The sequence below is a fragment of the Staurois parvus genome, unplaced genomic scaffold (assembly GCF_062004578.1).
Source record: "Staurois parvus isolate SC_StPar_1 unplaced genomic scaffold, SC_StPar_1.0 ptg000572l, whole genome shotgun sequence".
NCBI classification, from domain to species: Eukaryota; Metazoa; Chordata; class Amphibia; order Anura; family Ranidae; genus Staurois; species Staurois parvus.
In genome coordinates, this window is record NW_028318368.1 from 6803185 (window position 1) to 6830853 (window position 27669).

The 27669-nt window shown below is 41.1% G+C and overlaps 1 protein-coding gene across 4 annotated transcripts in view; it reads right to left on the reverse strand.

Annotated features, from left to right (window-relative positions):
* The window catches only part of LARP7 (La ribonucleoprotein 7, transcriptional regulator), a 59349-nt gene that overhangs the window by 13568 nt on the left and 18112 nt on the right, over positions 1-27669 (reverse strand). For all 4 annotated transcript variants that reach the window (XM_089691845.1, XM_089691843.1, XM_089691842.1 and 1 more), the window contains 3 exons: positions 25547-25655; positions 15973-16323; positions 12138-12276 (listed from right to left, as the gene is read on the reverse strand). In XM_089691845.1, the coding sequence (XP_089547971.1) occupies positions 12138-12276; positions 15973-16323; positions 25547-25655 (599 nt within the window). The remainder of the gene's footprint in view (positions 1-12137; positions 12277-15972; positions 16324-25546; positions 25656-27669) is intronic.

Sequence of the window (27669 nt, forward strand, 5' to 3'; positions counted from 1 at the left end):
TAAGCTGCCCAGCTGTCATTGGCGTCTGAAAAATACGGAAAGGCACTGGATCTGGAACAAGTATGCAGCCAGTGAGATCAGAACAGCTTACCTTTACACAGACAGCCAAAGAAGTGAATGGATGTGTGTGCCTGTAATCAAGCACATGTCGGATGCTTTCTTACAGGATTTAACATTTTTAATTCCATGGCTAATTTTGAGTCCCAAACTATCTGTGTGCATGAGGTCTTAGAGGCATTTTTTATTCCTATGAATGCAGCATGTGTCTACACACGCATTGTGGCCTTTAGATCTATAGTTTAGAGTTGTGTTCAGGGGCAAAAAAAGACCCAAACCTGCATTCGGAAAAAAGCTTACTGGCATAAAAAAAAGTGAATATTCTAGCCAACAGAATAAATTTATGTGCATGCGACTCTAAACACCATATGCATAAATGTGTTTAATTACAAGCCAAGATGCACATTTAACGCTGGATTCTGCTTCTGGCAGAAAGTCCCAAGCGTATATGGGAGTATTTTAATATGCCTGTGCGCATGAACCCTAAAAGCCTGTATAATAAGGGCTGTATGTATCATTCTGAGAAGCAGGGTTTTCACTGGGATGATAAAGGATAAGTTCACCTTTTAAAAATAAATAAATGCACATGCAGGTAAAAAAAAAAAAAAAAAAAAATGTGCATTTATTATTTTTTCACTTGATCACTTCACAGATCACAGGTGCCATGCAGGTATCCTACAGACTTGCCATTGTATCTGTTTGTTCAAACCTCGTATGGGCAGGCAGATACACACTGACAGGAAGAGACTATGAACCACCACTCAACAGCACAATACTATCGGTACTTGTAGTTACCCATTTACAAAACTCTGTGAATGAATGACGTGGCACTATTTTTAAAATGGCGACACTTAGCAGGGGGAGAAGATCCCCTGCAAGGTGTCACTAGATGCAGCGGATGCAGGAGTGGAAACATGTTACACCATAAAATCTGATGAAACTGTAATATGTTCCCAAAGGTGAAATTATCCTTTAAGAATCAAAGTCAGGCCCATCCCACCATTTCCAGGTATTAAACCCCCAAAAACTAGTTCTTGTCGTAGTAATCAATGACAACTAACAACTATTAGAAAACAGTGGTGGAACCTTGCCAGAAAACACATTGGGCACTGATTGGGGAAAACTTTTGCACTCCACTCAGAAGGGTTAATTGCTGTGTCTGTCTTCCTGTGTGCACCATCTTTAAAAGAAACCCGTACTGACAAAAGCCACAGGGCTTGCCAGTGCGGTTATCTAATGTTAACAAGCTGTTCCACCATTCTTTTCTCGGTCACCGGTGCTTGTTCAGTGTGTACATTTGTCATTACAAAAGTTCAGTGATAAGTGCACATAATAAAATAAAACTACAATATGCTTTGGTAGGTTTAGAAAAACAAATGCATGTGAAAAACAGCAAGTGCAAGCCCCTATTCTAGAAATACACATTACAATCTGACTACACAATCTCCTTTACTATATAGTGTTGGATCTAAGTCGAACGTACCGCATTGCCGAATTTGCACATCTTTGCTACTTTTACACTGTTCTGTATCAAAAACGCACATGCATTTTGCCATGTTGTAGCACAAACGCAATGTATGATGCATTTTTGCTGCATTTGTGATGCGTTTCCGCATATCACTTCCCTCTATTCGGCCTCATGCACACTGGACATTTTTGCATCTGCTTCTAGGGGCGTTAGGTGTTTTTTTTTTTTTTTTCCTGCCTCTAAAATCCCATGCATGCCCATGTACACATAGGAATTTAGCAGTGTTCAGTGGCAAAAAAATTTGGAGGCAGGAGAAACCCCCCCCCCACTATCAGTGCATCCAGGAGCAGCAGGGTTTTGGCAGAAAAAATTATTGGTACGCACATTTAGCGCTGGAGCATTAATTAATTTCAATGGCCAGAATAACTTTAGTGGAACTTCACTCTCTCTAGCAACATGAGCTACCCTGTTTCCCCTAAAATAAGACCTACCCCGAAAATAAGACCTAGGGCTATTTTTGGGAATTACTAAAGTATAAGACCTACCCCGAAAATAAGACCCAGTTGTGATCAGGGCTTTTTTTCAGCCGCAACATTGTGGAACGCCATTCCGTCACTGGCCCTGCGCACACCCATATTCACTGTCTCTTATAAACACAGAAGCGTGCCTGAAGTGACAGCACCATCCGCCCCCACAGAACCTCCCTACCTCTGTACTCACTGTGGGACAGGGAAGGAACAGATATCTGCGGGTGCAGTATGCAGTGTGTTTAGGGGTGGGGCATCTCCTCCTGCAGTCTAATGCATGGAAGCCGATGCTCCAGGGGTGATCGCCGGCCAGTGGGGAAGAGGCGGAGTGGTGAGTAAGTACGCTTGGTGCACTGTGTGGGAAAATGGGACCCGGAATGGGAGTTACTATAGAGAGGGGCCGGCTGCTGACAGCTGTGTTTTGCAAAGCTAGCTAACCATATGAGGACAGTGGAGGGGGAATGTGCAAAGGTGAGCTGCAGTCAGGTGAGTTGCAGACGGTGCATAGGTGAGCTGAGGCTGGGGGGGTGCAGAAGTGAGCTGAGTTGCAACCCACCTTTGCACCCCCCAGCCACAGCTCAGCTCTGCACCCCCCAGCCACAGCTCAGCTCTGCACCCTCTGGCCACATCCCACATCTGCAACTTACCCCTGCACCTTCTGTGGCTCATCTCTGCACCCTGTCTGAAACTCACATGTCAAGTCACCTCTGCAACACCTGACTGTAGCTCACAACTGTCATCAGCCGGCCCCCTCCATAGTAACCCTCATCCACAACTGCCTGCAGCTCACCTCTGCACCCCCTGTCCACACCTGGACATTTAAAAAATAAGACCTACCCCAAAAATAAGACCTAGTGTGTTTTTTTGAGCCAAAACAAAAAAAAGACAGTGTCTTATTTTCGGGGAAACATGGTATTTGTAATCCTTCTGCTGCTATCATTAATAAATAGATAGCAAAGTATATTTTATTTACTTGTTTTAAACTTTTTTTTACATTTCTCAAGTTACTTCTAGGTTTCTGTGCCTAGGCAAATGATGTCATACATCCTAGGAGTCCTGAGAAGAAGAGATAAATGAATCATCAACCTTTACTCAAGATGGCCCCTGCCAGAAATGCCAGGATGTGTTTTTCAAAGTGATTTCTCAGCAAAAGAAAAGCATGGACACATAGATGGATGGAGGAGTTTGCTTTGATTATTAAAAATGAACTAAATAGCATTTGTGGTTTGTGGTGCTCATATGCAGTGCAGTTCCACTTTATTTATTCTGGCCAATGAAATTAATCAATGCCCAAATGCTAGACGCCTGTAAACGCATCTACACACTTGTAAAAGCTTTACACTTTTACAAGCATCAAGCTTTTTTTTTGCCAAAATGCTGCTGCCAGGAGGAAGGCTTATAGGAGAGTTTAGAAAACGTTCTGGGTGCATGAGGCCTATATGTGAACGCAACAGAGACCACATAATCAGACTGCAACATATTCGGTTGACTTAACAAAACAAAAAAAAAAAAAAGGTTTTGCCTTTAAGTTTTGGACAGAGTGCAGAGGGATTAGAATCCTGTTGGACTTTTACTGCTATTGTCCTATTTACAGTTATCACTGAAAATTAAAGAAAATCCTAAAATTTTGGGTTGTCACTAAAACAGGAGTAGAGGGGAAATCTTTCAAGTTGGGAAACTTGTTGTGGTGACAACTAGGGATTTTCTCACCTTCTGTTTTGTCTTTGGGACAGGAAGTGAAGATAAATCTTTTTGAAAAATTTACTAAGTTGAATGGAAAATTATCTGCTGAACAATGACTGCATCCAATCAGAAGCAGTCCCTGTTTGGGAATTCAGGGTGCCATGGGTGTTGGCCATCTGAATACAATAGTTGGCAGTGCAGATTCCTCTATCCATGCTGTTTAGCATGAATAGAGGAATCGAGTGATGAACAGCGAAAATAAAAATGTTTATGGCTAGCTTAAAGTATAACTAAATTTATTTTTTTTTTCATTTTGGATAGAGTGGAGAGGGATTATAACACTTGTTGGGTTTTTATTTCTGCGGTTTACCATTATTACTGAAAATAAAAGTAAATTCCAAATTTTGCATTGTCCACAGAGGAGGAATAGATGCAAAATCTTTCAATGGGGGCTACTAGCTCTGGTGACAACCAGGGAATCCTTCACTTCTGGCTATGGGACAGAAAGTGAGGGGAAATCTCCACAATGGAACACAGATGGCAAAAAATGACAGGGGTTATAACCCTCCTCCATCTAAAAGGAGTTCTATTTTAAGACTCTCCATAGTTAATTATTTATGTAATGGCACACGTAGTGAATGGAATTTTACTTATTCTACAAGAGATTGACTTTTAATTGCAGAGATATTTCAGCATGCACACTGCTTATGAAAACTAGACCGTGTATGCCTATAAGTAAAGATGATGCACACATATCAAAGATGAATTTCAGTAGTACCATCACCAGGAATTTTAGTTATCCTGAATACCCATGACATCCATACTATCCTAAAAATATAATAGATATTTCTAATTTACTCCCATGTTCTTCCAATGTGACCCTAAAACTTCCTGCCACATTACTTTGATTGACACTCTTCCTGACAATGACATTCTAAGGAAACACTTGCTAATTACTGTGCATAACACAGCTCCAGGGTTTACACAGAAATAGTAAGAAAAAAAAAAGAAGTGTCATTTAAATCACCTTAGGATTCAATTCTAAACAAAACTAGGTATGTAAGAGCTTTTGGTGCCTGGGTGAAAGATAGGCAAATTTGCACCTAAATAGGTTTTAAAACAATCAGCATTAGCATTCCAGGAAAGCCTGCTTTAATAAATAGCCTGCTTGTAGGAGGGGAGATATTAGAAACACATGTTTGGAGAATCTCTTTTATTGATGTACAGATACATTACACTTGATGAGCCCAAGTTTTGAATAATAGAAAAGACTTGGAACATTTGTCATGTTTTTATTGCAGTTTGAGATTTTACTGGGGAAAGAAGGTAGAGAAAGCAATAAAACCTAACAGTGTTTCAAACCTTTTACCGCTCTATTAAAAATAGTGTTTATTTTGCTACCTGTGACCCCACTGGAGAGATATCCCATCACTTTCTGACTCTCTGACTTTCTGCCACCAAGACAAAAAAGTGAAGGAAAATCTTTCCAGTGGGGTCACTGGCAGTAATAAAAACCCATCATATTCTAACCCTTCTCCACCCCAACATGATTAACAAAATCAGTCACAAGTTAAAAATCTGATAAAAGTAATTCTGACTATAAATTCAGATCACACAGGACTTGTATCAATCAGGCAGATCCACAAATATAAATATTCGTAGACTTTTCACTAATTTACAATCTCCCAACACCTCCACAACTCCCAGAACTATAGTGGCCTTAGACACACATACATCATTTTCAAATCTATTTATTTATTTCAGGTACTTGTATAGCACCATCAATTTATGCAGCGCTTTACATTCACATCAGTCACTAACCCTCAAGGGGTGTACAATCTAAGGACCCCAACTCACATTCATACATACGCATACTGGGGCCAATTTAGATAGGATCCAATGAACCTACCAGCATGTCTTTGGAGTGTGGGAGGAAACCGAGTACCCGGAGGAAACCCACGCAGGCACAGGGAGAGCATGCAAACTCCAGGCAGGTGGAGCCGTGGCTGGGATTCGAACCAGCGACCCTAGTACTGCCAGGCGGAAGTGCTAACCATTTAGCCACTGTGCTGCTCAATCGATCATATGCTAATCTGATCATTCATACACAGCTTTTCTTCTAAATTATTCGAAGGGACAAACAAATTGTTCTCGATACCAGGTCGTACGATTTGTTTAATCAGTACAGTTTTCATCTGAAAGTACAATACAAATACATTACATCACTTCTGAGTTTTTATTCTGTCCTACAAGAATTTTCCTAACTTTAGTAACCTCTTCACATTCGATATGAGATTAGCATGCAAACAAAACAAAAAAAAAACAAAAAGGAGATTTTTAACGCAAGTGGATATTAGAAGGTCAAAAATAACTATTGTATGTATTGCTATTACATGTTATAAAATGAAAGTGCATACTTTGACTATACATATCCTTTAGCTGGGCTTCTAAGCAAACAACATGCTAAAAGAATAAATGTTTGTTTGTTGAGAGCCTAAATTTACCAAACCTGCCAGCATGGGTTAAAGCATATCATAGGAAACAAACATGCAGGTAAGGCCTGAATTCTGAACGCCAATAAGGAAAAGTTGTAATTATTTCATTCCCTATATGAGGCTCTGTTACCATGTAGAGAAAAGCTTCAAATTGACCTATGACCAAGGGTATCATTCCCCAGTACCTAGCCCACTGGCAGAAAATGTGTTATATACGACAATATGTGAGTATTTCTATACATGTTGGTGGACATGTTTCAGAAAGCCATTTGTCTTCTAACAATCACTGTTTAACCCCCCCCCCCCCCCGTTGTGATTTTAAACCTCCATTTTTCCTATTTTCCTAGCTCATTCCATATCCCCAATGATCAAGTTCTGAATCACTAAAAAGGAGCCACTGGGTCAGCATGGAAGCCAGGTGACTATCATTTTCAAAAGAGCAAGAACGACAGCCTTCAAAGCTTCTCTTAACAAACGTTTTATGCAATATGAATAATTTTATCAATGTATGCTTTTTACTTTTTGCCATATTTATAGTCTGTAGTCATATATGTGGGAATGGGCAACCATAGTACCTTGTTACATACGGACCGATTACAGCTTACTAGCGTGGCAAAGTGATTGTGCTGTACTATCAGTCTGCTTGGACGCAATGAAAACAAAGATAATAAAAATGAAAATAGCCTCTGATAAAACTTGTAAAAAGCAAGAATTACCTCCAGCCAAATATTCCATTTATGTATTGTGCTAAACCAAAACTAAAAGTACTAGTCAGCAATTTTATTTAATGGAGAGTTACTAGACAGCTGAAAACCAACTACCAGACACCCCATTTTTCTTCAACTTCTCTATGTCTGAGATGCCCCAGAATTACATACTGGCCATTAAAAAACTGTTTGAATAAAGTGTTTTTCCTTTTTCGCTATACCATATGGTGGCAACTATAGATGCATAGTTCATCATACTGTCATTAGATTTAAAAATGATTACTACTGCAATTTCCTTATCTGATAAGACTTCTACTCCTAAACAGATTTTCTGCTGTTTGATTCATTAGCATGGAATGCAGGCAGTCGGAAAGGGGCTAAACAAAGTTATAATTGCATTCGGGGTTTACAAAAGGTATGTGAAGTTTGTGCTCATCCCAAGGACTTTTGGCTTTTGCATGAATACAATTAGTATGTGTCCACTGCCCAGCCTGATTGTAACAAAATGCCATTGCAGTGCTTTGATCAGCTCACTCCTGTGTACATTTGCCTCAGGAAAACCTGATCAGCCCAACAGCAGATTTCACCACTGCAGGTAGTTAGCATATAAATACAATGTAAAATAAGTAACTGAGTCATTCTCAGTCATGAGAAGAGGTAACTGGTAAGATTTCCTCTACTTAATCAAGATAAAGGACAAATGGATGCAAGAACCTCCCCAAAAAATTAACACACAGTTAGTAATCCCAAGTGATAATTGGGAGGTATAAAGGGAAGGCCAGTGAGGCAAGGCCATTAGGAGCAGCACAACACAAGAGTACAGTTCAGCAGACAGCAACCAAGGTGAGTCCTCCACGCACATCACGTCAGGCATCATACCGCTGAGCGAATGTATTTATTTCTGAATGTATTTATCGTATGCCTGGAACTGTATTGCAATGTGGTGCGCTGCGTCGCAGTACAGGGTGAGATGTACCCCGATTACAAGTATCATGTTGTTTTTGATGCTTCTGTAATAAAAGTATCTTTTCAATCAAAAAAAAACCAAGGTGAGTGACTACTAGAACCAGCTCACAGCTCTTTAGCTGCCTTCTGTGGTTTACTGACTGCATGCCTCTGAAACAGGCCAAAACTAAAAAGGGATGTCAGTGTGACTGATTTTAGGACAACTATAGCAAAGAAAACTAGTCAATAGGGAGCCATTTCCCACAACATATCCTGGGACAAAACCACAATTAACCATGGCTCTAATTTAATACAGTTTTCTCTGTATTTGTACCATTTGCATCATATTTATACGCCTATTGGAAATATCTGGTCTACATACTTTGGCACGATGTACTTATTGAATATGTGTGTTTATGGCAAATAGTATTTATTTTACATTAAGCCATTCCTAGTTTTTTACTCATTTGTGTCTCTGAACAATCGCTTTCATATAGTTACTACTATACACATTGTCACAAAAAGTTTGTTTTCTCATCTTCATTGAACTCTAGTGTTTTACCATTAATGAAGCTAGCATAAATCTTCATTAGGCTTACCTCATAAACCAAAAACCAATGTGCAAAGTTACAAATGAACTGAAATTTGATTGGCTGCTGTGTGATATTATGTGACTAGCCTCATTTATGTTAACATTTACAATTCTTTCTCCCAGTAGGTTCCATGCTGGAAAAGATCAACAATGTGAAATACTTTCTTTTGCCTTAACATTGAAACGCTTTTCTGATTTCAAAAGAGCAAGTGCTTCATTGTTTCGGCAAAAGAGGGTCCTACTTTTGCATAGACAGCGAACCATCCCAGTGAACCACAGCACATTGTACAAACAGTGCAATAATGAATTTATGTTTTAATAGCACATATAAATGTATATGTGTACACAGAGTACTTGTCTGTACATAATATATGTAACGAATTATTGCCTTCCATAAAATGTTATGCTTTTATGAACACATCCCAGAGTGCACCGGCACTTTAACGTTGGAGCACTTTCTGTGACTTGCAAAAAAGGTAAGTGCTTCCAACGTTGTAGATCTGGTGCATTTGATCACATCCAATGGCTTAAAACAAAACAGAAGATAATGGCAGAAGTCTGAAGGCCACAAAGAAGCTCGCTCATGTTACAGGTATTACTATTATACAGTATTTATATAGCGCTAAAAGGTTTGCTCAGCGCTGTACATTATAGATAGGTAACCAAGAGACATATCTGCATTGTCGCATGCAGCAACCATTGCCAATGTGCACCTCTGTGGTGTTAGAGCTGGAATTGCACTTAGCAATGGTGATTGTTTGCAGCGTGTCAGCAGTCCAATCACATAAGTTATAAGGAAGGTAATTCAATTACAGTATCATTCCTACAAAAATGTATTAATAAAGGATGCGGGGCACAGTGGTTGGCACCTCTGTCCTGGGGCCCTTTGTTTGAATTGAATTAAAGACACTATAGTTTGCATGCTCTCCCTGTGCTTCTGTGGATTTCCTCTGGGTACATTGTTGCCCTCTCCATTCCAAAGACAACTGCAACATATGGCAGACAGTTGGTAACAATATGTTGACAGGCTATTGCAACTTTGTATGCATTTCAGACTTGAAGCCACAGAAAATCGTGTTAGACGTGCACCAAAGATGGCAATGCCAGTCACAGTAGTGGGAAGGCAGGGGGATGCTATATTTTCTAGAATAGATTTTTTTTTTCCAAATATTTATTTGAAACAAGTAAATATCTAAATATCCCCTTTACTAATACAAAAATCATTTGGTAAAGCAGCTTAAAGAAAAAGTTCACCTTTCGTAACATGTTGCACCCATATTTAGGGTGTAACATGTTGCAAAAGGAGTATAGGGGTAACACCTCCCCCCAATCCCTTGTGATGGCTAGTAGGGGATCTTCTCCCCCTGCTGTCTCTCACAATTTATAAAAATACTCAGTACTCAGTTCACAGTATTGTGTGAATGAGAAACTAAAAACGTTTTAGCAGCCTTTGTAGTTCTCCATGATCTACCATGGTGCTGTTGAGCACTGTGGTAGTTCATTGCTTCTTCCTGTCAGAATGTATCTGCTTGCCCGTACAAGGTAAAAGCACATAGACACACTGACAGGTCTGCAGGAGTCCTGTATGGTACCAACAATCTGCTGATCGCTGGTGCAATGCTTTCCAGGCTCCCAAAACAAAAATAGTAAATGCACATTTTTTTTACCTGCAAAAAAATGTGCATTTATTAATTTTGTTAAAAGGTGAACTTGTCCTCTAAGTTGCATGTATGAAATATATGACAAAACAATAAGCTGTAGTGTATGTAACAATTCATATACCTGTGCTACTTTAAACTTGTCCATACACTTAAAGATTTCTTAAAGAGAAATCAATGGATCCTCTAAACATGGAAGCGCTAGTAACAAAACTGTAACTGTAACTTATAAAATACCTGGTGAAAAAGTAAAATTTTTTATTCTGTATTTCAGATATTGCTCTATAGACTGCAACTAGACCAGGGCTTATTAACCAGGGTTCTATCATTATTTACATGTCCCATCACAGGCAGGTGATGGGTGGATCACATCATCACAAAGCGGACAGTCCATCTGCTCCTCCCCCTACAGAGCCATGCATGGAAGCAGCATACATCATTGTCTCCTGACCCCTCTCCCCCATACTGCACTCCTGGCCCTCATGTATTGTGCACTTCTGACGCTGCCCCCCCCCCGTATTATGTCGAACCCAGTATTGTGCCCTGCTGCCCCATACCTTGCTCCCTGGCTCAACATCCTTCCCATATTGTGTTCTCCTGACCACCCATGCCCCCCCCCCCCCATTGCACTTTCTAGGTCCTCCACCTGGTAATTGTGGGTTTAAAAGAAAAGAAAAAAGGGGGAGGGGGGGTGTTGCTGATCACACCAATGCTCTGAGCTGTAGATACGAAAATTATTTCACGGGTTTCCTGAGATCTTAAACTTTTTCACAAGGGTTCCTCTGAGGTAAGAAGGCTGAAATACCTTGAACTAGACAACTGGGACAAAATTTGAGGTGAACCCGTTTTCACTTCATATCTGCACTAATGAATTGAAATAAACGACGACCTTGCTGCACATTAAATGAATATATTTAAGCTGCAAAAAGCAACCTATATCTTCGCGCTTGAATGGAAAGGGTCAAAAACGTAATAAATCAGTTAATTAAATATAATAAACAAATAAAGCAGCTGTTTCAAATAAATAAATGAATGTTTGAACTGTCCTCATAAAAGCGCTCAGTATTGCAAAATTAGGTATACAAATATTGCCTAAAGAATATATAATGTCTAACAAAAATCGTGACAAAAATTACAATTAAAACTTCCACCAAAGTGCACAAATGTGAAATAAGTTCAGTTCGTTTGAATTATTTCAGTATTTCCTCCAGATAATAACATCCACCATCATAGTGATCTTGCCGTGATTAACACCCCATCAGAATGTTCACTCACCAGATGCTGGTGATTAACCAGCAGTGGAAAATCAACCTCCTTGATGTTAAAATGATTGGAATCAGACCAGGAATACAAAAGACCAAGAAGTCCTTTATCTCCAATAGATATTGCTCAATCTGCCTCCAGAATCATCATCATGTTGTTGTGTAGATATGAGTAGTTCAGGTTTTGGTGTTGGTTTTGCCTTTGGATCTGCTGGTTTCATAGTTCTTTCTTGTGATGCTGGCACCCTAGGGTCAGAGCAGTCATGTAGTGGATTAGTTGGAGAAGAAGCAAGGAAGTACAAGTGACACTGCTAGTGCACCCTCGACAGCAGCTGTAGCTGGGAACAGTAAGGTGCCAGCATCACAAGAAAGGACTATGAATTACCATAAATTAAATTCTGACTTAGTGCTATGGAGTATTTTTACATAATCAAACCTTGCATTGGATTGTTGAATCAGACCCCAAGACTGATAACTCTAAAAAAAAAAAAAAAATTGTTCTACCATATCCAAGACAGAAGAGCAGCAGCTTGATCTGACTGCAGTATAAACACTGCAGTGATCCGCATTGTCCAATGCATTGTTACTATATTTGTGTGCATTGCTCACTGCATTATCTCTGTAGTAATATTAGGAGATCCCTTGCAGCAGTTGAAAATGTTATTCAAATAGCTTCTGCTGTGTGATCATGTAAGTTATAGTTTGTAGATTGAGCTGTTGGAGAAAAGATGTCTGATACATACTTTGACAGGACTCTGAGTGGAATCACTTCCTCCCCAACTCTGTGTCTCTCCTTGTGCTTCTTTTTTCTTTTCCTTTTTACTTTCACAGTAGATGTGTCTTTCTTGTCACTTGTGTCTTTTTCTTCTTCTGTAGAAACCTCTGATAAATGCAAAAAAACAGGTCCACAAAACCAGCCATGAAAACTTTGGGACATACAACTGATAGAGAATCTCTCTGTTCTTCAGTAGCAAAGTGATTTCTTTAACTGCTTCTGAGCCGCCCTATAGCAGAAATACTGCTACAGGGTGGCACGGGTGCACAAAATCACGGTGACTGACAGCCACTCGTGGCCTCGGCAGTCAATTACCGGGTCCCGGCCGGTGATTCCCCGATGGCACCCGGCGATCTCCGAAGATTTCCAATGGGGGGAGACCTGTATGTAAACAATACAGATCTCTCCCCTGTCAGCTCCTGCACACTGCTTTGTATGGTTCTGCATATCAATGTCATACAAAGCAGTGTGCTTACAGTGAAACACACACAGCCCCCCATAGCAAAACAGCACACATTTAACCTTTTGATTGCCCCACGTTGTCCCCTTCCTGCTTAGTACCATTAGTACAGTGTCAGTGCTTTTTATTAGCACTGATCACTGTATTGGTGTCACTAGGGATGTCAGTGACACCAAGTCAGTTCCTCCCAGTGTCCCAGCGCCGCAGTCCTGCTATAAGTTGCTGATCGCCGCCAATACTAGTAAAAAAAACAAAAAAAACAGTATACAGGCATACCTCGGTTTACGAATTTAAATTTGCGTAAACCGAAAAGCCGTTTCCCATAGGAATGCATTGAAAACCAATTAATCAGTTCCGGAGGTCAGAAAAAAGTAGACGCTACTAAAATACCACATTAGTTATTTTATCAATTCAAGCGGTATTTTAGTAGTGACAACCATGTGTTAATGTTTCAGCTGTCAGCGGGGTTCCCCACTGACAGCTGAATGTAAAAGAAAGAACTGCCAGCAATTTAAAAAATTTAAAAACCGGCGTGGGGTCCCCCCTCCCATCCTTACCAAGCCCTTCAGGTCTGGTATGGATTTTGAGGGGAATTCCCACGCCAAAATTAAAAAAAACAAAAAGGAAATGGCGTGGGGGTCCCCCCCCAAAATCCAAACAAACCCTTAACCGAGCATGCAGCCCGGCAGGTCAAGAAAAGGGAGACCCTTATCCTAAACCATGCCAGGCCACATGCCCTCAACATGGGGGGTGCTTTGGGGCAGGGGGGTTCCTCCACCCAAAGCACCTTGTCCCCCATGTTGATGGGGACAAGGGCCTCTTCCCCACAACCCTGGCTTGTGGTTGTGAGGGTCTGCGGGCAGGGGGTTTATCGGAATCTGGAGGCCCCCAGATCCCGCCCCCCCATGTGAATGAGTATGGGTTACATGGTCCCGCTACTCATTCACACAAAACCAAAAGTGTAGTGTGAAAAAAAAAAATAGGACACGGTCTATGACAAGTCCTTTATTAAAAGAAAAATCTAAAAGAATGTCCCCCACAGTAGATCCAATGTCAATCATGATGTCTGCCGCCAACCCGAAAAAATAAATATATATATATATATATAAATAAAAAAAGCTCCACTCCCGACGATGGCTCCCGGCTCTCTGCCTCTGAGCTGGCTTGACAGTTCTCAAATATGTAAGGGGCAGGGCCACCCAGTGACATCACACGTGTGGCTCCACCTCCTTGTGACATCATTGACCCAGCATGCCCCGGCTGATGGGGGGGTAAGAGCCTGCCTGCCAGGCTGCATGCTCGGATATGGGTCTGGTTGGCGTGGGGGTTCCCCATACCAGACCCGAAGAGCATGGTATGAATGGTGCGGGGACCCCATGACATAGTTTTATTGATTAGGGTGCCGGTTTTTAAATGTAATTACCGCTTTTTTTTTTCTTCACTATAACTCAGATTCAGCTGTCACTTTCCCCCCAGCTAAAAGAAAAAGTTTCCTTTTAGTTTATTTCCCCAAGTTAAAAGAAACAATGTTTCCTTTTAGTTTGTTTCCTGAGATAAAAGAAACAAAGTATCCTTTAGCTCCAGGGAAAGTGACAGCTAATTCTGTGAGCTATAGTGAAGAAAAAAAAAAGCCAGCAATTGCATTTAAAAATTGGCACCAACATACAGTTTGTATTGCGAAACAAATTTGTAAACCGGGGCATTACTTTCAATGGATTTTCATTCGTAAACCAAAAATTATGTTAAACGAGGCGTTTGTAAACCGAGGTACACCTGTATATATATTTCATGTAAACCAATTAATTTACATGTAGTGGGATTTTTTTTACTTTTTTTTTTTTTTTAAGGAAACACATGTAGAATACATTTTGGCCTAAATTTAGGACGAAATTTGATCTTTTAAATTATTTTACTGGTTATGTTCATTAGCAAAAAGTAAAAAATATTTTTTTTTTCAGTTTTTTGTTTATAGCGCAAAAAATAAAAACCGCATAGGTGATTAAAAACCAATAAAAGAAAGCTCTATTTGTAGAAAAATAAAAAGACGCAAATTTCATTTGGGTGCAGCATTGCATGACCGCGCAATTGTCAGTTAAAGTAACGCAGCGCCGTATCCCAAAAAATGGCCTGGTCAGGAAGGCGGGTAAATCCTCTGGAGGGCAAGTGGTTAAATGATCACAAGTGATATCACATACAGTACCACCTACTAGTAGCATTCAGGCATGCAGAGCTCCCATCATCGATACAGACACTGATGACACTTTATAAACATTTGCTGCCTGCATGATTACATCCTTGTTTTCTATGATAATAATAATAATAGTTATACTAACAATATTAATATTTACAATCCCAATTTACTACCAGTTTGCAGCCTGGTAAAGTAAAGAATGAGCAGTAGGAATCTCCTCTACAGCCCTAAAACTGTGGGAGGTATTGCTAACACATCCTGGTGACACATGCCCTGGCCAACAATACATTCTCATGGTCCTTGTACTATGCCCCATTTTTAGGAAGATTCATGGATGAGTTATGTGGCGTTTAGCTACAATTTACTGCTAAATCTAGATGCCATCTACCTCACCCTGGACAATCTATACGCATCCTGTTAGTAGTAGCAGAAGATGAGTATGTTTCAGTTTGTGGTCACTGCCTGTTATTTAGATATGAAGCTGTGGAGAATCCCCTTTCAGAGTTAACAGCATTGATGTAATTAAATAATTCCATGCTTTCAGACAGCTTGAGCGGTCAGGCGACTGGATTCTTGTGCCAAGCAGAACAGCATCAGTGATTGCTCACCACCACAAGAAGAAGCTCAGATAGGAGGTACATCATAAATTGGCGGGCTTATACAGTATATCAGCCAAGTATTTTTTTTTAGAGGGTACCATTATCAGAAAATATCCCCATAATTCTCTCATGGCAGCATTCCTTTGTGTTAACATTTATGTACCACGTAAAACAGAAGTATGGGGTTGTGGAAATAAAAACAAATTCTACTCACTTAAGTGCTGCATCTGTCCCCTGCCACTTCTGAGACTGAGAACCGAGTCTGCGGAAAGCCGGTGACTTTCAATCACCAGTTCTCTGCACTGCCCCTCCAGTGCTCACTGGAGCACTGGGTTGAGAAGGGGGTGGGAGCGACTGGCTCAGGCTCTCAACAGTATGCTAGGAAGGGGGGTGAGCCAGCTGTTCATCAGGCTTCTGGACGGAAGTAGGGTCAAAATAATTTCGACCATACTTCTCCTTTATTGCTTTATTGTGGATAATTAACAATCAAGTAGAAGTGGTGATGAATATGAAGAACTCAATGTATTTACAAAAGAGCAATACAATGTATTACCTTTACAGTCCAGAAGGTCTCTTGAGGACTTTGAATCTACAGATTCAGAATGCATTTTCCTTTGCTTTGATGAGGAGGAGTCGTGCTCTTCTGAGCTGCTTTCTGTATGTTTTCTCTTGGATGATCTAACCTCATCAGACTGGTCAGAGCTCTCTGCTCTGTCTCTCTTCCTCTTTTCCCTTCTTGAAGACTGTTTGTTGGTATCTGATGATTCAGCCATTGAACTCTCTGACACACTGCGATGTCTCCTAGGTTTTTCCTCCTTTGAAGGTGCATCATTTTCCTCTTCTGCTTTTTCCTCATTCTCTTTTCTACTCTTTGACTTTTTCTTTTTCTTCTTCTTTTTCTCTTCTAGAAAACAGAGTAAGGCATCAGAATAATGACATAGTTCAGCAGAGAAATTGTATTACTAAACCCTGCATTCGCTATATCTGGTCTCCCACAGTACACACAACATAGAAATGCAATTATTTTAATAAATATAAACTGCTAAATACCTTTTCTCATCAGCAGTTAGAGCAGTCTTGTGACTTCTATCAGTGCCCAGGTGAGCAATAGTTAAAGCTTGTAGGAGGAATTTGCATTCTTCCCTCATTGTCCTATGAGACTGCATAACCCCTAACCTTCTGTCTAGACAGTGCTGACTGGCCCTGTGCTGGTCCCATGCACCCTCCCAAGAAAAAAACTCTAGTAATACACACTAAACTGAGCATGTGCAGTTTGCCCCCAAGGAACTGTTCTATCAGCAGATGGATTGCGGACAGTAGAAAAAGGGGAAGATCAGAGAAGACAGGAGCAAATATCCTTTTTACACTATGCCGAGGATTAACCCCTTACGTTCCAAAGTGACTATAACAAGAATACTTTACTGCATATACAGACTGATTTTACTGTTGTGGGTTTAGTAACAGTTTAAACACATTTACTTATAAGCATAGTGGTACAGTGGTTAGCACTTCTCCCTTGCAGCACTGAGGTCCGGACTAAATCCCACCCGGACACTATTTGCAGGGAGTCTGCATGTTCTACCTTGCTTGTGTAGGTTTCCTCTCAGTACCCCAACACCCCCCCTCCACCCACCCGCGCACACACTCCAAAGACATGCTGGTAGGTTAATGTGCTCATGCCCAAATCGGCTCTAGTATGCATGTGTATGCGCATGCGTGTAAGATAGGAACCAGAGGTTGTAAGCTTTGAGGACATCTTGATGTGAATGTACAGTATTTAAAGCAATGCATAGTAAACTGTCAATGCCAGTTTGGGAGGAATCTTGTACAGTATTTTCTCCAAGGCAAGTGTTTAATTACTTTTTTGCCCATCCCAGAAAAAAACTTAAAGTGACATTAAACCCAAAACAAAAATAAAAGCTGATCATTGTAAGCACAGCTCAAATTTCAGCTTATGCAGTAGAAATGTTTTCGGAGGGTGACCCTATTTGCCCTAAAACAGCCAGGCAGAATATTCTTGTTCGAACAGCTCCTGCTTCCAATCAGAAGCAGACAACTGGTCAGCTGTCAGAATCCAATAGTCAGCACTGTAGATTCATCCAACCACTTGATTTAATCTGGATGGGGCTGGTCTAAAGCTGGATCAGTGTAATTCACCTTTAGCCCCCGGTCACATCAAAGCCGATATTGAAACTGTGCGACTTACAGTAAAGTCGCATGATTGCAAAATCGGATGACCTGCCGATTTCCTTGCGACTTACAAGACATCTGACACAGATGTCTATGCAAATCGCACGAAAAGTAGTGCATGTGCTACTTTAGAAATTGGTGAGGCTCCGACCATGTCAGAACCGCACCAATATGATGGCTCTAATAGCGGACAATAGGGTGCAGCTTGGCATATGATCACCTGGAATGAAAATCACATGCCAAATCGCACCTGATGTGACCAGGGGCTTAACGTGTATGGCTAGCTTGAGCCAAAGACGAAAAAATAAAAATGCAGCCCAAAAGGCAAGAATGTCTTATTCCCATACTTGTTATGATCAGTGACTCAAATATATTGAAGCCCATGCATCAGCCTAACGAGCAGCGTTTTCAGAATGAGCGGTCAGAAATGGAAGCTTACTTGTGTTAAAGCTGTTGTAAACCCTTACATTTACCTAGTGAAGTGACTGGCCTCAGGTAACACACCGAGATGAAACAAATCCTACATAAGTTGTACCTGTTTATCTCTAGTATTCTCTTTTCTACATCCAAAGTAAAGAATTTTTACAGCTTGTCTGAGAGTTCAGAAAAAATGGGGCGGAGAGCTGAAGTTACACTCTGCAAAACTCAGCGAGGAGAGCTCTGAGAGCTGATTGGAGGGAAGAGCCCCCCCACACATAGCTCACAGGAACAGAGTCAAAGTGGTTAGTCTGCTGGAAGTCCCTTCCTCGTCACCATTTTTCTCTTGGTGTCAAGAAAAAGCAGCACACAGAAATTACACTTAGTGCTCTTAATTGAGAAAAGTACACACTATAGAGAGATATGCTTTGTTCATATTTTATTTCTGAGGTTTACAACCATTTTAACAACTGAGCATAGGTCTGCCCTAATGCTTTATTGTGGATAACAACAGGTAAATGGGAGTTGAGCTCTGAATTCATTTAGATCTGCGAGATAAAAACAGGAATTTTGACTAAACTGCAAATTCCTTATATTGAAGTACAGTACAGGACAGGACCAGGGGTATGGACATTTAAAAAAAAAAAAACTATTTGTCCAGGGACTAAATTGGGGTCTACTTGTCCCTCGTGACAATCTGCTTGTCCTGATAAAAAGAAAAAACAAAAAAATTCTAATCAAAACTGTATTTAAATCTGAGGTGCTTTTAGGAATGTCTGGGGCTTTTAAAAACAAAAGGGGCTTTATGGTGACTTAAATGTTTAATATTTTTTAACATTGCGCTGTTTATCTCCTCCTCACCTCCCTGCCTATCTCCAGCACCGCATCTGGGGACTTGCAGGGAGTGGAGAGACCTTGCAAGTGTAATGAGCACTGATTGGGTGCTCGTCCGGAAAGAGGAGTAAATGAGGTGCCGGATCCAATGGAAAAAAAAAAATAAAAACTTTATTCCTTCAGGTTACCCTCACACAGGGAAACATTTGGGTGCTCAGTACTAGCAGCCAAACCAAACTCCGGTGTCCGCTCTGTTAACCACTTTCCCTCCTAAGGATTTAACCCCCCTTCCTGACGAGGCCATTCTTAGTGTTATGGCGCTGTGTTACTTCAACTGGCAATTGCGTGGTCATGCAACGCAGCACCCAAATTAAATTTACATTTTTTTCCCCACTAATTGAGCTTTCTTTTGGTATGAATTGATCACCTGTGGGGTTTTTATTTTTTGCACTATAAAAAATAAAGTCTGACAATTTTGAGGAATAGAAATCAATATTTTTGACTTTTTGCTATTAAACATGTCCGTTAAAAAAAAAAAAAAATCAAATTTCATCATAAATTTAAGCCAAAATATATTATGCTACATGTCTTTGCTAAGAAAAAAAAAAAAATCCCAATACACGTAAATTAATTGGCTTACGTGAAAGTTATAGCGTTTACAAATGGCGGTATATATACTTGTCTTTTTTTAAAAATATTTTTACTAGTAATGGCGGCGATCAGTGACTTATAATGGAACTGCGGCTGGCATTCTGACACTGAGGGGAACTGACTTGGAGTCACTGACACCAATACAGTGATCAGTGCTAAAAAAAATAAAAATAAAAAGCACTGACACTGTACTAATGGCATTGGGCAGGAAGGGGTTAACATGAGGGGCAATCAAAGGGTTAACTGTGTGCGGTTTCACTTGTGTCTGTGTGCTTCACTGTAATCACATTGCTTTGGATGGCTGTGCATAAGCCGACAGGGAGGAGAACTGTGTTGTTTACTAATAGTTCTTCTCCCCATCGGAGATGCTCGGCAATCGCCGGGCACCGGCGCGTAATCACTGGCTGGGACCTGGTGATTGACAGCTGCAGTTGCAAATGGTTTTGCGGGTAGGGATCACGCACCGCCTACCCGAAAATGCAAAATCACATATATATGATTTTGCGCATCCGTGCCGCCCTGTAGCAGTATTTCTGCTACAGGGTGGTCGGGAAGCAGCTAAAGGAGAAGTTCACCTTTAAAATAAATAAATGCACTTGCAGGTAAAAAATTCACATTTTATTTTTTTTTATTTTTTTAAGAAGCCTGTAAAGCACTACACCATTGATGAGCAGATAGTGGGTATAATGCAGGACTCCTGCAGACTGTCAGTGTAATCTGTTTGTCTGTACATCATATGGGCAGGCAGTTTCACAATGACAAAAGAATCAATAGAAACATAAAACAGTGATGGCTGAAAAAGACAGAGTGGTCCATCGAAACCTATTTTTTTTTTTTTTTTGTCTGAGTATAGATCTATGCTTGTCCCAAGCATGTTTGAAGCTATTTACTGTTGACTGGCTCACTACCTCTGCTGGAAGTTTATTCCAAGCATCAACTACTCTTTCAATAAAATAGTACTTTCTGAGATTAGTTTTGAACTTTCCACAAGTTAGTTTAAAGTCATGCTCACGCTCAACAGCACCATAGTACTTAATTGAGAACTACAAGCCGACATCCACAAAGGATGTCGGTAATCATAGTTGATTCATTCACAGAACTCTGTGAATGGATGGCGTGGCCGTGTGGGCGGAGCTTCTCCCCATACTGCTGTCACAAAGAGGGCTCGGATCGCCAAGCCACTGGAGGATCAGGAACATGTTATATGTTCCACCCTAAAAATAAGCAGAACATTTAACATGTTTCTGACAGTGAACTTATCCTTTATCAATTTTGCTGCAGAATCTTCTTTGCGTTTTTTTTTGCACGTTTAAAAAAATAATTTTAGGCCTGAAAACTACACAAAACCCCAAACATTATATATTTTCTGAAAGCAGGGGTGGCTGCCAACTTAGCATGGTGTGTAGAAGCATTTGGGTGTCACCGTAGCTGCCTGAATGCTTCCACCTAACAAGTAAGCCCTGCTGCTTGCCCACAGCAGGGCTAAATGGAAACAAAAAACCTGTCCAGTGCCCAGAACTGCATGTCCCAGGCGTCAGGTGAGACAAATCGCACACCCCTGAGGACATAAGACTTGCATTTAAAGATCATGGGTTATATGCAGGCTACCTTCAGGTGATTGGAAACTGGCAAAAAATCTTGCCAGGACTGTCTCTAGTGCACACTCATAACCCCACCCACTCTTTGAGACTCCAGTTTTTATCAAGCAATAAGGAATGATCAAGACACAGAGGAGAGTGGCCTGTGTCCTTTACCATATTCCTATATAAGGAATGTACAGGCAAGTCAAAATTCTTACTATCCTAATCATACAGTACAGGACTTGGATTCATGGACAATGGGACATCCCCAAGCAACAAACTCAAAGGGTGGGCAACAACACAGGAAAAACAAAACTGCCAATACACCCACAAAAAGAGAGAGGGGATTAAAAAAAAACTAAAACACTTAAGTGATAGCAAGAAGCACCTTGTGGCCAAAGCTCACAGTAGAAGAGGCCTGAATATCCACCAAAAGGAACTTCTGGACCAGAGAGAGGAGTGAGGACCAGAGGGGGTCTTGAAAACGTGGGATAAAGATGTTTGATGTTGAAAAGCCCAAGAAACACCAACAGTCCTGGTGGAGCTCTGAGAGGGAAGGGAGGAACTCTTTAATTAAAGACCAAGTTCACCTTTCGGAACAGGCTAAAGTTACAAGCTATACAAATATAGCAACCACTATAATTTATAACTAGCCTTTGAAGTATGATGCAAAGTGAAGGGCACTGCACATCACAACAAACTAAAAAGTTCCCAGCACACTTACCAGCCTGCAAAAAAAAAGGACCCTGTCTATCTAAGGGCTCGTGTACATGGGGCATTTGGAAAACTCATCTAAACTATGGAAATTGACTGCTGGAAAACGTAGGTTAAAAAACGTCAGTTTAGCCGTGTTTGCATACCGGCGTTTATGTTTAGAAGCGTTTTTAAAAGAAAACCTCTGGAGACCTTCCCAAATGCCCAGAATACACTGAAAAATAGTAAATTAACTATTTTAGACATTTTGAGAGAAATAGAGAGAGCAGAAGCAGAGAGATCAGTATGTGTTGAGATCACCTATCTTTTCTGGTTCACGTGAAACCTGGAACTAACTGGAGACTCTCAAAAATTAGTCAGGATCACACTATAAAGGAGGAGCCTTGGTGAGGCAGTGCAGCTTCCACATCTACAGTATTGGCATGTATGCAATGAAACCCTCTCCTTTTAACGAGAATTGATAGACAGGGTGAAATTGGTTATTTTGCAGGCTAGCTGGTAAATGTGCTGTGAATTATTTTTGTTTGTTTGTAAGGTTAAATGTTACACCTGTATTTAGGGAGAAGATGCTTTTTACCAGCAGACCAAAAATGATGTGCATATGCACAAAGAACAGGGACTTTCAAGAGACTTGGCAAATTAAATTCTTTAGAGCAAGGTTTCTGAACCAGGGTTCCATGGAACATGAGGGTTCCTCCAGAGGTTGCTAGAGGTTCCTTGGGCAAGGACTAATTTTTGCCTCTCTGATAAGTTCCTACTGATACCATTGATCTTTTTAGCTATCTGTAAGGGTGTAATTCTTCCCAATAGCCAGAAGTGTAAGAAGCATTCTTCCCACTGACCGGTACACTAATGTATCATGCGTTGTAGATATAGTAACAGTTCCTCTGTGTCAAGACAAAACAATTATTCTAGGAGACCAGGGTAATCAAAGACATGTCCATTGTCTCTGTTCATTTGTGTTGTCCCTCTGCTTCCCTATTAAAAAAAACTGACCACATTTAGCAGGAGAGCACAGAGTGTTCAGTTTTCCAGCTATGCTGGGAACTCAGCCTGCTCTCCTTCAATGATCAGACTTGTCCTGACACAAAGCCCCACACAGCCATTAAATAGGAAGATCAGTGTGCTGCTGTTTATCATCCCCTAGCTTTTATGCAGCTGAGAACAGAGGGAATTAATAATGTGTTTTATATCCATACACAAATGTTTTGCCTTTTATTTCTATTTTAAACTGAATGAGTTGTTTTACAAGGTGAGGGTTTACAATAACTTTAAGCTCCATGTGCACAAGGCCTAAATCTAAAGACAAACCCATCCAGATTGTTGTTAAACATGGAGACCATAAGGTTCTTATTCAGAGTTCACCACCTGTGACACCTTTCCTCAAACACCTCTGGGTGTAGGGACCAGGGAAGGATATGGACTACGTCTTACAGAGTGAATTGATTCTGATGGTCAATGTACGCCACGGCTGTAGCGTACTCCAACAAAATCTAGAGTGGATGAACTTCTAGCATAATGGTTTAAAGTTCCAAGATCTTGAGCAGATGAGACTCCAACAACGTTCATGACTGCTGCAGTAACAGGGTACCTAGGCTTTTTCCCTAGCCTGACAGGTTTTCAACTATTTTGAGGATCTTCCAAAATATGGGAGTGAAGAATTCCCCAATTCTGGAGCTAAAAATATTAGGAGGCCAGGGCTGGGATCCTGAGACACCAAGCCAGGGACAAAATGATCCTTGACGCCAAATGAGTTCTGTCAGGGACCTGATGACTGTCCCACAACAACAGACTGTTGTGATGAGAGATCTGGAATGAACTGGTCAAAAGTGCAAAAGTTGAAAAACCCAAAATGTTTTGCCATAGGAACTGGAGCAATGACACTGTGATCAAGAAGACACTAGAGGGCTCAATGAAGATCTGCAGATGTGTGGAGATACAGCAAGGTTGGGGATTATAAACAGAGGAGGAGATAATTGAAATTCCAGATGTAGCCCTGGGACACCACAACCTGCATCCAGGCAGCTGGGATGCAAGCAATCCAAGTACCTGCAAAAGGTTTAAAGTGTAGCCCCCCCCCCTAAAAAGTCAGGGCGTACCTTCATGCAGAGAGAGGCTTGCCTGAGAACATGGCACACTTACAGTTTTAATCTTTGCAGACAGACTGGGGCCCAGCTTGATGGGGTCTTTATGAAGAAGTGGAATGAGCAGAGAAGACAAAGGGAAAGTTTAAACATTTAAACAAGAGACTGAGCAACCTGTTGCTCAGGTGTCTTTCATAGAGGAAGATGGGTGCTTATATCATCCTTGACAATAGAAAGCAAGAGTCAGTCAAAGAGGGTGTCCCTCAATGGTCATGGGGATTAAAAGCGTCTTGCAAAAGGAATTCATTGTGCTGCATTTGAACCAAAGCGTCTTATGCATAAGTATTGACATGAGACAACTGACATGAGAGATGAGATGGGAGGCCTCCAACAGGCTTTCAGTGTTGAAATTTAAAGCTACAGCTATCTTTGCCATACTTTGAAGCACAGACTGTGTTGTAATTGTAGTGGAAGCAGGACTACTGAATGAACACCAGTGAGAAAAAAATGGAAAAAAAAAAAAACTGTGCCTGGTTCCCCTATTTGCACAGAAAGCATAGGGTTTGGCAGTTCAACCTAAGGATGAGAAAACAAAGCAGTGAAATCCTGTTATAGCTGAAACACACAGGTTATAATCACTGGGAGTACAAAGCTATCACAGATAAAAACACCAATATGGAAAGCTGGGAAAACCTGCGATCAGTGTTCACACACTACCCAGTAGGATACTATTTAATAAATAAGAGCGCTTAAGACCTGATAAAATTCATAACATGAACACTTCAGAGGTGGGGGTCTGAGGAACTGGTGCAACTTAGGTACCAATAACTCAGTAAGGAATCCCCAGGCAAGCCAGACCTAAATAGCAAAGTCCTGCGATAATGGGATGTCACTAGCTGCAGGTTTGTCATAGAGAGATCACTAAAATAAAACTGGGAAAACCTGCGCTAGTTGACTGAATAGAGAGACTTCAAGGATTGCACATCCAGTAAGAATCTGAACAAATCGTGGCTAACTGGAGAAACCATCAAGTATTTTAATACATCAGACATGGGTCTACTAGGTCTGTTGACTAACTGGAGAGACCTTCATGATTTCATATATCCAGCACAAATCTACCCAGCAGCTTGCAGATAGTGGAAAAGCCTTCCAGAAATTCATCCAAACAGCAGAATTGAAGAAAACATGTAAAATGTTCTGAGAACACTAGCAAACATGGTTGTGGGAAGGACTATCCTTTTCTGGTCAACTACCTTTTTTGTCACCATTTCTCCTGTAGAGGACAATATCATTCAAAAAGACAAAAAAAAAATAAGAATTCCTGTTTGCCTCAATGGAGGATAAGGAATCAATATACTGCAGTTTATCAGTCCTTAGCTGTGGTGTCAGAATTAGTTTTCTTTTTTCCCTGGTGATCTTGCCAGGAACACTCTCTGTTCCAGGGTGACTATGCTCACTCAAGGTATTGTATGTATGGAGAAGAAGCGCTATCACCCTAGGACAGAAAATATATTAGAACTACAGAACACCACCACCTCTCCATAACATGGGTGAGGGGGGTTGTTCTTTAGTTCAAAGAGAACTGGGAACAAAGCTAACGCTTGATAATGAACAGAGATGACTAATACAACACACATATACAAAACTGAGCTCATACCAAGCTCCCGTGATTCAGAGACTCTTAACTCCGGAACGTACTTGTTCTTTACAGTCCTGGGGAAAATCCCAGCTTTCCTTGGTGCTTCCTCTGGAGGATTATTCAGGTGCTACAGAAAAAAAAAATACAAAAGAAGGTCAGGAAGATAGTGGACAGTCTGGCATGAGGTTTATTAAAAAAACAAAAAAGCAAAAAATAAAAAACAACTTTCTATGTAACATTAAAATGAAATAAACCACAACAACCTATGACAGTAGACTATGAATTATACCAGCATTCATACTATTTCATTCCTTAACCTGGTCACAATTAGGTGATATTTTCACATAATATGAATATTTTGCTGCTAACATTCAACAATTCCAAAATGTATTGTGCATAAACTATGATATGGGACCCCTGCATGAGCATTCAGGAATGAAAGTGGTGGGAGACCAGGGAATGGGAAGGTGGAATGAGCAAGGAATTGCTCAACTCTGAACACTCCTGGGTTTAAATATGTAAGGATATCTGTGGGTGCAGCCATGTAACCTGCAGATCAGGGACTCTTCATGCAATTACAAACATAAAAAAATGTGTTACTGCATGTACATGGGACTGAAGGGCCCCTAAATATTTTAAGAAGCATCACATAGATATAATTTGCCCAACTAAGTATGAATGAGAGTTCTATCTGAAATGCATTTTCCCTATGAAAAACTGACAAGGGTGATTGGGCCATGGAGTCAAAATAACAGTGACTTTGAGCTGCAGCTGTGGAGTTATTTTTACAGTCACTTCTCTAGACGCTAAATGATGATGAACTGTCTTTAATGGCTATGTCAAGTCAATTTTCTCAGTATTAGACACCAGAAGGTTTCACAGACAGCTAACCAGTTCTGATTGGTAACAAAAATCTCACTAACAGTCTATGGCATTTATACATAGAAAAGAAGGGTAAGGGATTTAAAAAGTTAACAGTTACAAAAATGTGATACTGGATGTATGCTATAATACAGTTCTAAAATTTCTAGTGCTATAAGATTCTTTTTTTTTTTCAAAAGCTGAAGTTTAAAGTGGAACTTTAGTCAGAAAATTAAGTAGAGGTCGATCTGCTGACAGCCTTAAAGCAGAATAAAACCCTCCTATCCTTTCCAGCCAATGAAGCTGCTTCTGTTTGATCTGCAACTGCCATGGTGATGAACATATGATCAGTTTTAACACCAGTCATTTGATGGTTTGACAGTTTGGTTGAGGATACAAGCAAAGGTGACAGTTAGCAATTCCCGCATTCCAGGAATGTAACTGTTTTTTGAAACCGGTAAATAAATGGGTTTAATTCCACTGATATACTGTTGTTCGGAGACCCTGGGCTTCAGCAAAATAGCAAAAGAAACAGGAACAATGCTAGAGGCAATTTCCAGCACACACTAATTTGGCAAACATAATTTTTAATGTGGAATGTATGCTCCATTTTAAGGAACATGATGAACATGCAAATTTAGCCAGGGCTCAACAATCCCAGGCGACGAGTCGCCACATAAACCGCGTCCTGGTGCCAGGGCCCCCGCCAGCCCACACTGTCCTACACTCCCCTATTCAGCGTCTTTGTCCGGCTCCTCTCCCCAAACCTCACAAAGTGGAGCCCTTGAAGTCCCCCCATCCCTCCCCGTGCACAGAGTGCACACCTCTCCCAGGCAAAGAACCCCCCCCGAACTCCCCGTACAGCCCCACGAAAGCCAGCCCCCCCAGATGACACTGTAAGCCTGACACCACCACACACAGACAACCCCCTCCCCGGAAAGCCCATGGAGTGGAGGATGTGGCCCCCCGCAGTGACTGCCCCATCCACACCACTGATGCGGATGCAGCGCCGCACACCGGAGCCCGCCAAGGCCGACATCAAAGTGACAGACAACACATGCGGCTCCCCCCTGGAAGAGCACAACATGCAGACGGGAGTCACCGAGGCCACAAAGTCCTGCCACCTGTGTTAAAACTGAGAGCCCCACCTCCAGCACAGCGCTGAGCACCCCCACCGACCACAACCAAGGGGACAGAGGCTCAACTACCCATCCTGGCATCAGATCCTCTCCACTGACACCATCTGGAGGAGCTGCTTCTGGACAGGTGAGATCTGGGAG